Raw genomic sequence first — 14,790 nt, forward strand, 5'->3', positions numbered from 1 at the left:
GCAGGGTGTCTTTTTGTTGTTTGTTTGTTTCAAAATAAACTTGCAGAGTTTGGTAGGTAAGCATGGATGGTAGAACTAGCCTCAGCATTTCCAATGGTGGTAACTGGTGCCTTTGGGAGCATTTTTGAGACCATGATGTCTGGTCTTTCAATTATGCTTTTGTGCTACATTTGGCAATACGTTAGATGTACTTTCTAGGCAATGAGCTGTGACCCTGGTATACCTGCAATGGCGCTTCATTCAGAGCAGACCTTTGCATTAATTGATAGCAAGGGGCAAATTCTTGCATGTGTGATTCTCTTCCTTACAGGAAGAGTTTATAAAACAGAACAAAACCTCTTGTGAAGAAAAAAAAAAATCTACTGTATACTAAAGAATTTTCCAGGTGTTTATCATTGAAGGGTGAGACTCTGAGAAATGAACTTTGAAAGGTTGCGAACCCTTGAGGAAATGGTAACAGTGTACAAAGGACTCAATTCTTGTGTATCCTGTTCCGTGGGGTCTGAGAAGAAACTGTGTTATATGGTAGTGAAAGCAAAGGGAGATCACATTCTTGATGCATTTATTAAAAATGGTTGCTTGGGTGTTTTTTAATGATCCTTTCCTAGACTGGATATAGGAACATGGCTGAGCATATCAAACAGCAGTCTCTGAGGATGTTTGTTAATGAAATCTTGGAGCAGTTTGCAATTGGATTTACCGAAGGCATGTGTACGCTATTGAGCAGATGTCTCTGGCAGTGAACTAATCTGATGAGGGGAAAAAATGTTAGAGAGAATCTTTACAATCCCAAATCAAAATCCTTCACCAGCATCGGGAGAGCTTTTTTGTAACCCGATATTTTGTAGTACGGAGAAGTGATTAACAGTTTTTGAATAACAAGCAGTTGAAGGGCTCAGATGGAGGGAGGAGGGGAAAAAGAAAAAGATATGCAATGGAAGATTGGAAACAGCAGAGAAAATTATTTAAAGCACTTGACTTCCATGAAGACATCCTGAATGTACAATGGAGGTTATGCGAAAGGTGCTAGAGGAAACTTCTGCCAGACTTGCCTTTAATGCCGCTGCAGAATAACAATGAAGTAATTCTCTCCAGAATGCCTCTTTGCTGAATTCTTCAGCCATACATTTTAGGAACTGATTGGTTTCTGTGAGCAAAAATGCCAAATGTATCTGTTTGGATGATAATATGTTGCTTGGGGAACAAGAAACTTTGGACTGCCTTGTGCTGCATACCTGCTGATGCAGACAGTGGCCAGTGTTTCAATCCTTTACTCCTTGTTACCAAGACAAGAAAAAATGTTCATCTGCATTGTTTAATTCCTCACAATTGCTATGAGTTGCTTTTCATTCTTTAAAAATTAGAAATTATTCATAAAGCCAAAAGTATGTACTGTACAAATACAGTCCCTGAGTAATGCAGTAGTTTTTTTATCTGCAGTGGGGTAGCTACTGCTTTGTTTGTTGCTTCTGGTTTACTTAGCTTGGTTACAGAAGACATCAAGAGGTAGTTCAGGACAGTGAAACGGGAATTCTTCTCTGCAGCATGCTTCTCAGTTAACGCCTCTGTAAGTGGCTCATCTGTAAAATAACACAACACCTTATCTGCTTTTGCAAAATACTTAGGATTAGAATACATAGAAATTCAAGGATTTTATTAATTGTGTCTCAATACGTGTGCCCTTCACATCTTCTATGATACAGGTCCTAATTTTGTCAACACCTCTGTCTCTTTCAAATGCTTTGAACATTCTCAAACATTCCCTTTCTTCTGGCACATCTAAAACATCAACTGAATACATTTAAATTTGTTCACGAAGATGATTCAAAACATGCTTTTGAATTCCACGTAGGCACTTCTAGCTGGGTCTTAATGGCCATTCAGTGCACAGCATACTTACTCCCTGTATTCCATTGTATTATATTGTATTATTACATATTATAATATTGCTTAGGTCATGTTTCCCATTTTTATAGAAAAGAAAATCATTATCTGGTATGATATGGAGCTCTCTCGTGTAGAGATATATATCATGGTTTCCACCATTCTCATTGTCTGTATCTTTCAGACGGATTCAGCCTACTACAAATAGACACAGATCCTTGACTTCACTCAAGGCCCTTTTTACAGTGACTGAACACTAGTTCTGTGCTTTCCACAGCATTACTCCCTGCATGTATATAAGTACAAGAAGGCATAGAATCAGATGCTGTGGGCTGCAAGCTTAAAAAAAAAAAAAATTTGACAAATCTGGGAGCTGAGAATTGTGTGCTCCTATCCCCTCAACTTCGAGAGGAGCTTTAATCTAAGGTTAACATCAGAGTCTCAGGTACTCTGTTGTCCTTACAGAAGCACAGATGTTTGCTGGTGGATTGTTAGCATGAGATGCTGCAGCACTACGTGCCTCTGGATTAAAAATATTTGTAATGTCAAGTGGAACAAATGTAAAGGTCTTTGTGCTGGTTGCTGTGATAGTGCTAACTTGGATTGCCAGACCCGTCAGAAATTGAGATGTGAGTTCTGACATGAAAAACTCAGGTCCTGAATCGCATTGCAATCCACAGGCCCAAGAGCAGAATTTCCCCTCTAAGCTTTAAAAAAAAAATAGCTGGAGGAATGGAGTGTAATTTATCCTGCAGTTGCATAGTGATGATATAACTTAAAGTAATACTGAAAGAAATGTTCTGCTAATTTTTATTTTTTTCCTGGAATAGCGTGGAAGTGTCACTGGATACATCATATCCTTTGGAAAATGTGTTCTTATATAATTCTAATAATTCTTATATAATTCTAATAATTTCCGTTTTTCTTAGCCATTTTGTGGAAAATAATTTAGCACTTGGAGTTTACAGATCAGCAAGGCTAGCATATACATAGCTCTTCTGGGAGGATTGTTTGAACATCTACACTGTGTTGGAATCCTTGCGCTTACTCTGCACTTACTCTGCACTTATTCTGCTGTTTCATTTCCTCTATGCAGCAAGTTTAAAATCTCATCATCTTTATGGTCCCCATTTGTCTTCATTTCTCCTAAGCCAGCCTTCTGTTGGTGACCTCACGGCTTCTGACTGTTCCAGAAGTGGAGATGGCATAAGTGGGTGTGACTAAAATGAAAAATGCAGCTAAATTGGGTGATTCAGAGTAGGATGAGATAATGTGGCATATGATACTATTTTAAACTTTTTGTGTTTTGTTCATCTAAGTCTGAATATATCAGCCCCTAAATAAAATGTGGTAATTGTAGTGCAGTGTATCTCATGTACTCAGGTTGTAAATCAAAAGATACGTGTTATGGAGCTCTGAAATAAAGAAACAAAAGCAAAATCATAACTTATCTATTACCTTATGCGTGTCTGGATGAAGAAAATGTTCCAGTTAGACGAGACAGATATGAAAGAATATGGTTAAAAACAGTATCTTTGAGGTGTTTGTTGTACCTTCTTACTGCACTTCTGCTTTCTCTACCCCTAGCTTTCTTTGGAAAGTACCTTAACGAATACAATGGTTCCTATGTGCCTCCTGGCTGGAAAGAATGGGTTGGATTACTTAAAAATTCTCGATTTTACAACTACACACTCTGTAGAAACGGAGTGAAGGAGAAACATGGATTTGACTACTCCAGGGTAGGTCTTACCAATTTATTTCTTTTTCTTTAATATTTTAGTGTGACTGCAAGAAAGCTACGATTTATGGTTTCAGGCTAATTAAAGAATTCTCTTCATACTTGAAAGCTGCTCTGTGTTACATCAGCTACAATGCAGAAGGCTCCGTGTTTGGACTTTCTGTTATCTTCCATTCCACGCAGGTCATGTTACTGAAAACATTGTTAGCAGAAATAGAAACAAACAAAACATCCTGAGACTGTTAATGTGTGTTATGAGCTGCAGATGTGAAAATGGATTTATATGCTGCATGACAACTATTTTTTGTCTTTGTACTATAATTATCGTGTGCTAAATCCGATTGTCATCTATTCCCCTGGTATAGAACTGATTTCAGTGGAGTTGCACAAGCGTAAATGAGATAAGAATCCAGTTCCCTCCAGCTAGACCCATCTTTTTGTGTTAAAGGAACTTGTTTCACAGCCAGATGAGGAGAATTCATACTATCTTGGTATATCTTACGATAATTCTGACTTCACTGTCTGAACGAAGGCAGAATTTAATTATTAAATTTATATCTTGATGTATTGTTTAAGGTGTGTATGTTCCTAATACACTTCCAAGGATGTTGTACTGTGGCCAAACTTAGTAAAATACTTGATAATTATTGTGAAATATAATGTCATCCTGTGTCACCCCTCAATCTCATTACAGATCAAACAGTTACCTGTTTGCATACAGGAGAATGTTTATTTCAGATGTAAATGTTAGTTTTCCAAATAAATCAGCTTTTCTGTAGTATAACTATAAAAGAGTTAATCAGTAAATGGCTATAGTTTAAATAGTGTATAACTTCAAAAGTTGACTTGCTGAGGAATGATACGGATTTATAAGGTGTATTTGCTTAACAAAAATTGAATTCACTTTCTCCTGTTGAGCACAAATCCTGCCTTCCTCTTTTTGTTTCATTAGTGATGTGTTTTTTTCTTGCAAAGGTTGATGTCTATGTGATTTCCTTCTTCCCCTTATTCATTTGCCATTTTTAATAAAATGTAGTTTGTGCTGAAAGATAAAACTTAACAGGTTTCTATGGTTTTCTTTTCCATTACCAGTTGCTAGGAGTAAGGGACAACTTATGTACAGAATTATTTGTCTTTTATTTCCCTCCTGATCTATGAAGAATCAGAGAGCTAATCTTTACAGCTGTGCTACCAGAAACATTATGGAAATTTACCTTACATGGAGCAATGTCAGGCAAGTGATTTCAAAGGGCAGCGTTCCCCATTGTTACAAAAAGTCAACAAGGAACTTTATGTTCCAAGAGTCTCAGCTCTATTTTGTATATGCAATACTTGAAAATGTTTAGGTTTTCAGTTGGTTCCGTTTTTTTTACTGAGTTTGTTAATAAAATAAAAGAAAGCAGTCTGATGAAAATGTAAATGTTTTTATAATCTTCATATTCTTGCCTAATACACAGCTATGATAATAAACAGATAGTGTGCAGAGCAACAGTATGTGTTGATGTTAACGCTGGAGTTCAAATGAACAAACACAAGCTGGAATACAAGACTGCTCCTCTATTCTTCCTATCATTTTTGTTGCTGGAAACCTACTTTTCCAGTAACAAACAGTACAATCAGATTGTATTTTAGCCCTATCATCTTGACATAACTAATGCTAATTATGTGCCAGTGGAAAACTGAAAAAAAAAAAAACACACAAATTACTGATTCTGTCCTCCAGAGCAACTGCTAAGCATTTATCCTCTGAAAATCAAATCTTTGCAAATTCTTTCAGATTCTCTAACAGGAAGTATTCTACTCTATTTTTTCTTTTTCAATTTCTTTCAACTTTTTAAGTTGAATTTTTAGTCTGGTTTGCATTCACAGAGTCTTCTACAGTCTCCACAATCTGGAGCTTTTAAAAAAATAAACCACTTGAAGGAAATGTTTCTGTTTGGTCTTTGCCCTGGCAAGCACTTGTGTTTGCAAAATTAAGTTTGAATCTTGTTTTGACCAGGTGAAGATCTTCATCTTCAAAATAGAATTTGAAGACTATTCTCACTTAATGTCTAAGTCAAAGATGAGTTACATACTTGAGAAAGTGACCAGCCAGTTTAAAGAACAGGCACATTTTAGATATGTGTCGGTGCTTTTTTGAGAGTGTGGTCAGTTACTGAGACTAATGTTCAGAAGTCAGATTTTCTTTGTGTTTGTTTGTTTTTTTTTTGCCGTATATCATCACTTCCACTGCAAATGCTTATGAATGGAGTTTCTTCAGTTAACTTTGGATTTATGCCTAATTACACTTGCTTTCAAGATGAAAATATCATATTAATAGTAGTCAAAATCATGGTAGTTTCATGACAGGTACGCCTTGTATTGGGACCAGTTATAAATCTGTAAATGGAGAGATTGCCAGCCTGGTTCTGGGATACGCAGGAAATAAGTGGGGGAAAGTAAATACAGTCAATGAAAAAGTTCTCTGATTACTCAGAAGCTGTCTTCTCAGGTCATGGACACTGGCAGTGGTAAAGAGCAGTTAGCATCCAAACCACGGAAAAAATCAGTACGTAAAAGGAGGTGCAGTGCAGTACGTACCACACCTTGTTCACTTGACCAGAAGCAGTCATTATGTCCAATTTTATGTTGAGCTGTGACAAGATTTTTTTTTTTTTTTAAAGAAGTGTCTTTCTTATCCTAATCATGTTTGACTGGTATTTATATTTGCAACATTTCCCATGATACAGCCAGCCCAAGGGGGAACATGGCCTGTTATTACAAATACTGTCTTCAATCCGTATAGCTTGAGCATATATCAGATGTATATGATACTTCTTGGAAAATAGAATGAAGTCCTTATCTTCCAAAGGGACTCCTTTAAGTTACTAGTGATTAATTTGATAGAGGTATATCTTCATCAGATTGTCATTGTGCCTGTAAAATAGAATGGAATTTTGGCTCCATTCAGTCCAGAATCTTCTAGTTTTAGTGACTTCTGGTTCAGAGGGAGGAGAAGAAAAATGAGTATCAATCCATTTGAATTTTCAAAGCACTTTTATGATAATAGGGTTGGACTACACACCTTGAAGATTTCACCAAAAAGAAAATAAATTAACCTCTAATTTTCTTCTTTTTTTCCTCATTAATACTTGGTCATTGTAGTTGTTATTGTGATCTTCATAATTCAGTTATACACTATTTGATTTTTAATGCCATTCATTTCAGAGACAAAACTGTTTCCTTTCATATTTCTAAACAGTGAAGAGGCAATTATTTGATTTTATGTTTTGCAGTTTTAACATCTATAATTTACTCCCTCCTTTTCCCTTTCTGAGCTAAGGAGCTTTCCTTTTCCTGTTTCCTATGATATCTAAGACCTCCTGTTCCCATCGCACCCCGAACTTGAAATTATTTTTAAAGTATCTCATTATACTTTTCCTTCTACTTGCAGGATTATCTAACTGATCTGATAACCAATGACAGTATTACATTCTTCAGAATCTCGAAGAAGATGTATCCTCACAGGCCTGTATTGATGGTTATAAGCCATGCTGCTCCTCATGGCCCTGAAGATTCAGCTCCTCAGTATTCACATCTCTTTCCTAATGCTTCGCAACACATGTAAGGAAAACTAAAATTCTGTTATTTTCAGGTTAAGATGTATAAAAATCCTGGGTACCTCTGGGGGAACAGTATTTCATAGTACTCTTGGGCATGACTTTGTCACAAAGGAAGAGTTTGGAGATTTTTTTGTACCTCTTTGCACTAGTACAGGTGGCTACTGCATCTAGAACTCAGGAATGTAGCTCACAGATAAATAGAAAATTTCATGTTGAATCAGTTGGACATTGTTATAGCCTATTTGGGAAGTGAAGCACTGTTTTATTTTTAGAAGAAGAATCAAAGTCTGGTTCTTGAGTTGTAGCCTCTTTGGTGGAAGAAACCCTGTCTCCCTGTCGATAGACACAGACATAGTGTTTCCTCACTATTAGCAAAAATCACATAGTATGTATTACGTATTACGCCTGTTTTCCATATAGAAAGAGAGGAAATAGAGGCCTGCAGCATCAGATTAGACTGTCCATTTCTGAATGGGCTGGTGTATCTGAAAATGATGCAGTACAGTGTTTAGCTAAGGTCCCCAAGTCATCTAGTTACCAAGTTAATATTTTAATAAGCTCCAGTGCAACACCATGATAAGATGGTTCTTGTTTATAACCACAGAGACAGTTTTCAGGTACAGCCCTGTAATTCTCTACTACAGGAATCTCATCTCATGCTGATAAATCAAATGATTCACCCAAATCCCCCTTTGTCACAATGGAAAATATTAAGTGTTTTTCTAATTACTATCCTTATGTCTTCGTTGATGCTCAACACTTGCAACTTTCTTCCTTTTGCCTCATTTTTTAAGTGGAATTCTGTATTATTTTGGATTTGTGAAGGAACTGGTAACTGATTGAAGTAATAATTGGTAGTCAAGGCTGTTCAGGACAAATCCAAAGTCCAATGAAATCCATTTGAGCTTTTTCACTTCATTTAAAATAGGGTCTGAGAGGAAAAAAGCTTCCCTTGTTCTGTTGTCTAGGTGTTGTGTAACTTAGAATTGTATTTCTTTGTTCTGTGCTGTGCTGACAATCTGTGTCCTAGATCTCAGCAATGTAGTATTTCATGTTTGTTTGCCTTCTTATGCTCATTTATTTTCTCTGAAATTAAAGTTACAGAGATGCCAAACGAGTAACTTCTGCTATTGCTTATACTCAGTATTGACATGGGTTTTAGCAGAAGTTCTGGTAAGCGTTTGTATCTCAAAGATTATGATCTCTTATCAAACAATATTCTGGCACAGTTTTATGGTGGTTGATTGAAAAAGAGTAGAAGGATTTGAGGAAAGCTAACAATGAAAAATATAAACTACATCTATTTTGCTTATGATGTAACTTCTATTTTCACACAAACTAGGTTTATCTTCCTCATTACAAAATAGTTACACAAAACTATTTTTAATTGCAAGTGCTTTTTTTTGTGATGATAATTATACAGGAAATAACACTTTGCAGAAGTACATTTTGTTAGTAAAGAAATAACTTAGTAGATTAAGGAACTGTGGGTTTTGTTTTTTTTAGATATAAACATAAAATAGAATTTTATATACTTCCCGTGCAAAGAAACTGCCAATCTTATTCCAAATACTTTTCGTGTCATTACATAAAAGTAATCTGTAAGGATGTTCACTGGCCTGGTTTTAAGAATAAATTTAAAAATGCAGAACATGCATCATTCCCTTACTGTATATACATGTTAGTCCTCTGGTTTCTATTCCTTCTCCTGTCCCCACATCCCAGGGAATCACTCAGTGACAGATAGATCTGTCAGTGACAGTGTATGTAGTTCTCACTGTTCTGTTATCTTGTGGATAAGATAGGGAAAGCTCAGGACACAAGTAGAGCACTTGTTATGAATTGCCATGAAGCAATACCCTGAACAAAGTCTTTGCCCAGCCCTGGAATCAGAAGGCAATACACCATGTAACAAGTCTTTGTACCTCGACTTGTGGCAGCATTGACAAAGTCTGCATGCAGATTCTTAAGCTGTATCCACAAAGCAAAGTGCAGATGCAACTGTAATGCTTATGCTGGTTGTCATACATGCTGTGTTGTCTAGCATTGCTAATAGGAAAAGTTAGCGCTATGGATTTTAGCATAGACTGACAATCGGAGTGTGTTGTGCTTCTATTATTACATGTACTAGCTGGTATGAATATTCTACCCTATACTACAGTGTCTGTCCTCCTTGTTCTGTAGAGTTCCTTTTTGTGTGTACCTACAGTCTTGAAAATTATCCTTATCCACCAGCATTCAGCAGAGCAAATCTGTGGGCTAAATGGCCGGTTTTCCTTTTTTTACCATATATACACGTAGCTGCAGAGAATGCAACTGCTGGGCAGTTTAACAGTCATCAGAAATATTATTTCTGTAGAGGGTACACTTTACCACCCATTTTTTCCAAGGTCAAATGCAATCAGACTAGGACTTACCTTCTGAGTACATTTGAAGGAATTATCTTAACCAACTTCTAGGAATGTTACGTTTGTGTATTTTTCCCATAAGACAGACAAATCTGTTAAGCGTAAGAGGGTTACATTTGTAGTAATCAAAGAAAATCATGGGCTTTGGTCGGATTAAACAGTGGGAGGTTTCAAATCAGCCAGGAAATCACAAAGTAAGCTGAAAAGGAGTTTGCCAAGCATTTTTGATTCATTCTGGGCATCACATAGCAACAGTTTCCATAACTGTCAGCATTTTCAAAGGAGCAATGTCATTATTTCAGCCACAACAATGTTCTGAAATTCAAGAGGCTATTAACAATACACAGAGAATAAACACCAGCCCTTTCCCCCCTATATGAAGAAGCCTCCATTTGCTGCCTACGCACATTTTGCAGATAGCATCTAACAAAGGCTTTCTGCATATAACATTTCACTGTCAGATTATTAATTTCTTATTTATATAAAGACTTAAGATTACCTGTCATATTCAAAGATACATTAGATACACTTACTTCAAGGAGAAGTTTCAGTTTATATTACTATTGTTTATCTTAATAGCCTACCCTGCTGCTCTGTTGCATGCACAAAAATAACAGTAGATATTTGCCAAGTAGGAGATGAATTTATCAGGAAATTGTGTTTGGGAAGAAGAAAATAGCTGAGTATCTGCTATTTTTTCCTGTTTTACTGTGTCACCGTCTTGGCTTGCACTTTTTGCATAGACTGAGTTTATTACTTTGAAAGAAAAGGCCTTAACAAATCACATAGGAAAAGTAATTTTTAATATTTTAGACTCTGCGTATGGTGTGTTTGAACTAGGATAGGAAGAAACTCATAAAAGTGGTTCTCAGCCTTAAGGAATTAAAAAAAAAAAAAAGGAATATTTATGGTAGGTACAAATAATATTTCTTGTAAATATAAGCTATAAATACAGCTTCCTAGTGAGCTGGTGATACAAGGAGTCAACATCATGATAAAAATATTCCAAAATAAATCTTTTGTTTAGATCCAGTTAGCTTAGAGTGACGTAATTATGCACAGAAGAGCAATCTCTGAAACTGACAACCACGTGAAATAATGGTCAATGAGTAATATTTCTCCTCATAACTTTAATGGTTGCAACATTATGAGTACTTAGAGGGTCTGTGAGGTTCCAGGAAGACATTGAATCCAGCTTTGGGGATTTTTGCAGGAAGTTTAATTATTTGTTTTTAGTTTGAACTCATCAATTCAGAATATGGAAGTTTCTTACAATCACAATACAGTTGGTGGCTTTGAAAGTATCTACAAAATACAGTCCTGTTTCCCCTCACCTCTGCTTTTCCTGGCAGGTCTTTAAAATCTGGCCATGCATCTATCTACTTCTGCTTGCCATGAGCTCACATTCAGTTTGATACCACCAGGTAGGGTGCCTGTGCATCCCCCTAAACTAAAGTATTAAAGTAGCCAGTCATGTTTAATTCAAAAAAAAAAAAAGCTGTTAAACAACATAGCAGAACCTTCTCAGCAAGTTTTATAGTTATTGTCAAATAGCCTTTACTGTGCTAATGTGGGCAGAATGAAAGCAAAGCAATAACGTGTAGAAGGAAACTCTACCTGTACTATGTGCTCTTTATATAAACGATACATCCCATTTGTGAAGTTAGACACCGAGGCTAGTCTCTTGGCGTTGAAACGTATCTGTTAGTCTGCAGACATTGCAAAAATGCTTACACTCTTAATAGGTTTTAGTTCCCTCAGAGCTTTTTCCTGCCATCTTACACGTGGAATGTGAAAGAATAGACTTCTCCAAACTAAATCTAATATTTTCTGGTGTACTTCAGAGAGCATGTCCTATAGTGTTGATCAAACAGAAATTGTTACACGTTGTCATGTTTTTTCTCTACACTGCTAAAGTATTCTGCTTTTCTCATTACTTCTTAGCACTCCTAGTTATAACTATGCTCCAAACCCAGACAAGCACTGGATAATGAGGTATACAGGTCCCATGAAACCTATACACATGGAGTTCACTAACATGTTGCAGAGAAAGCGCCTTCAAACACTCATGTCTGTGGATGACTCTATGGAGATGGTAAGATTAGTAGTCACTTTTTAAATCAGTAAGTGCTTACTTCTTGAGTTAAACTCTAAACAGTGCTGTATATGCAGATAAGGGGGCTGTATATGGAGATAAGAGGGGGAGGAGGACTGCTGCAGTTTTTAAATAGTGTGTTATCCTTTCACTGCTGAGGATGTTGTCTCTCTGTCAACATATAAGGATCCTCATCTCCTAACTACAGGCACTGTGAGTTGGGTGCTTTAGGTGAACTAATTTTTTGCTATATAGTCATTACTGATTGAGGGGAAGAGGAGAGAGATCACATGAAAAAAATTGTCCTAATTTTTAAATATTCTGGTAGTGAAAAGTCATCCAACAACCTGTTGAAAAATATGTACTTAACTTATGTGGGTCTATTTTGGTCCTGTAACACTCGATTTCTGAAGGGGGGGGGGGGTGGAAAGGTGCTCCAGCAGGACTAGCCAGAACAATTCCATTGTAAATCAGGCCCAGCATGTTAAATATTAAAAGTAAATACATAAATAGGTAGATTCTATTTTATTTTTAAATTAAGTCTGTATTTTGTAACAATGAAATTTCTTAGTGCAAGTTGAGAGTCTTGAACAGAAATAGCTGAATTAGCTAAAAGCTACTGCAAAAAAGGTTGGATTTGTTTCCAGTCATAAGAAGGCAGATTTAAAAGTGTTGTAATTTTCTGCTTATCTCTTGGTATTCTTAATCAAAATGGTGGAAGATTCAAATAAGAGGAGTCCTGTAAGGCAAAGATGAAGTATCTGAATGGCATTGCATGAACTTGTTAGTAATGTCTTATAATTACTGATTCAGGCAAGTAATTTTCTTAATGAACCTTCTTAGACAGATCAGATATCAGCATTTGGGGAGATTAGCTATTTTACTACAATATTTTGATTTTCTGTTTAGTGAAATGTTTTCACTTTGGATTAATTTATTAAACATATGTTTCACTGCATACAAAATCAGTTGGGAGTTCTTCAGTTGTAATGCCCAAATTGGTGTGAGCTTTTCAGCTGAATTATATGTATCTAATAGGCTTTCAAAATTAAAGCAAAAACAAGGGCAACAATAAAAAAAAAATGCAAAAAAAGAGTTTCTTTTCTTCCATGCTGATTAGTCTTGAATGTGTAAGGCATCACTATGGTGGTGCCCCCCCACCTTTGGATCTTTGCAAGTGAAAATACCACATGAAATATTGATCTGTAGTGCTCAGGTTGGTACATTTCACTTAAAGATTCTAGTATAAATCCGAAGAAGCAACTACAAATAGAGTTAAAGCTTCTCTTAATTCCTTATGTTAGTTCTCTGGCTAGTGGGACTGAATGGTGTTCATCTGGAAGACATTTTACAGATATTCTGCATAATGGGGACTCATTTGTCTGAAGGCAAGATCATTAAATGTTGCTTAAATAAGTGTGAGATGCAAAATGCTGTCATTTTATTAAAATTATTTGCTGGTGGGAAAAGATAAAGGTGAAGAGAGAACTTAAAATGCTCATCACCTTGAAGCTCTCATCTCTGTTACCAGATAGTATCAAATACATATTTTGACAGCTCTCATGCAAAATGCTGAACACAAACACTTTTGAAACTATGGGATGTGAATTCATTTACCTAAAAACAGAAAACAGGGATTTGCCCTGTAATATATAGCCTCAATATTTAGTTAGTAACATTTTTGTGATTATAGATTATTTGGAATAGATCATTACAATGAATCAGTGGCATCCTAAACTGTTTGTAGATTACACATAGTCAGAAAATTGTATCCAATATTTTGTATACAGTACTATTCAATGAAACAAACATCATGTTTTATTTTGCTTTTTTTTTTTCAGATTTACAATGCATTGGTTGAAACAGGTGAACTGGACAATACATACATAATATACACAGCAGACCATGGCTATCATATTGGCCAGTTTGGGCTGGTGAAAGGAAAGTCCATGCCATATGAGTTTGATATCAGAGTTCCTTTCTATGTCCGAGGGCCAAATGTGGAAGCTGGGTCCTTGTAAGTTCTTTGCTTGTGTGTCTCTATGTGCATGTCTTAACCAGAAAAATCCTTGATGTTCACATCTCTGGTCATATTGACCTGGCATCCAACTGGAGGCATCTGTCCTTTAAATGCCTCCGGGGATGGTGACTCAGCCACTTCCCTTGGTAGCCTGTTCCAGTGCTTCACAACCCCTTCAGTGAAGAAATATCTCCTAGTATCAAACCTAAACCTCCCCTGGTACAACTTGAGGCCATTTCCTCTTGTCCTATCACTTGTTGTTTGGGAGATGAGACCAACCCCCACCTGGCTACAACATCCTTTGTGGATGTAGCTGAAAAAGCCACTGGGAAATAAATAGGTCCATTCTAGGAAACATTTACTTGTTTCATATTGAGGGATGCAAATAATGCATGTATCTATGGTATTTTCAAGGTAAAAAATGTATGATATAATGTTCACTTGCTACGGTGGTAATTATTGTTGGGCATTAATTAAAACACTTAGGGAAGCCACTTGTTTCAACTTAGGAAGAAGAATGTGCATAATAGCTTATCCACAATTATCATCCACAGATCTTCTGTGGTTCATCCTTTGAGATTACATGGTTAGAGTTGTTTGTCAGATGCATGCGAGCATGCAGAATATTGCTGTTAATTAAAATGGTAGCTTTGATCAGCTAAGAAATTACGTAAATACACTTTCTAAGCAATTATTTCAATAGCAAATATTTGCACTTAAGTAATGGTTTTGGACAGAGTGCCATAATTTACTGCCTTTTATTTATATCAATGTGCATGTTTTAGCATAATTAACAAGCACACAGTCTTCTACATGCCATTTTTTTCATTACTGCAGAGGAACAGATCTAGCATGTAATACAGTGGCAAAAAAAAAATTAAAAAATCCATTTGTTGGTTAAATTCACTGATTCATATTATCAGTAGGCACAAAATGTTACATCCTGTAGATACTGCAGTTTGTGCAATTTATTTACAGCAGTTATGCATGTGAAATAAACAATGGAGAATAACAGTTCTGATAGTAGTTAAACTGAATTTTAG

The 14,790-nt window shown here is 36.2% G+C and overlaps 1 protein-coding gene across 18 annotated transcripts in view; it reads left to right on the plus strand.

Moving 5' to 3' along the window:
* The window catches only part of SULF2 (sulfatase 2), a 165,214-nt gene that overhangs the window by 116,650 nt on the left and 33,774 nt on the right, over window positions 1-14,790 (plus strand). For all 18 annotated transcript variants that reach the window (XM_038166038.2, XM_027473333.3, XM_027473337.3 and 15 more), the window contains 4 exons: window positions 3,472-3,623; window positions 7,056-7,225; window positions 11,577-11,727; window positions 13,569-13,744. In XM_038166038.2, coding sequence (XP_038021966.1) covers window positions 3,472-3,623; window positions 7,056-7,225; window positions 11,577-11,727; window positions 13,569-13,744 — 649 coding nt within the window. The remainder of the gene's footprint in view (window positions 1-3,471; window positions 3,624-7,055; window positions 7,226-11,576; window positions 11,728-13,568; window positions 13,745-14,790) is intronic.

This window comes from Anas platyrhynchos, chromosome 21 (assembly GCF_047663525.1).
Source record: "Anas platyrhynchos isolate ZD024472 breed Pekin duck chromosome 21, IASCAAS_PekinDuck_T2T, whole genome shotgun sequence".
In the NCBI taxonomy this organism is placed as follows: Eukaryota; Metazoa; Chordata; class Aves; order Anseriformes; family Anatidae; genus Anas; species Anas platyrhynchos.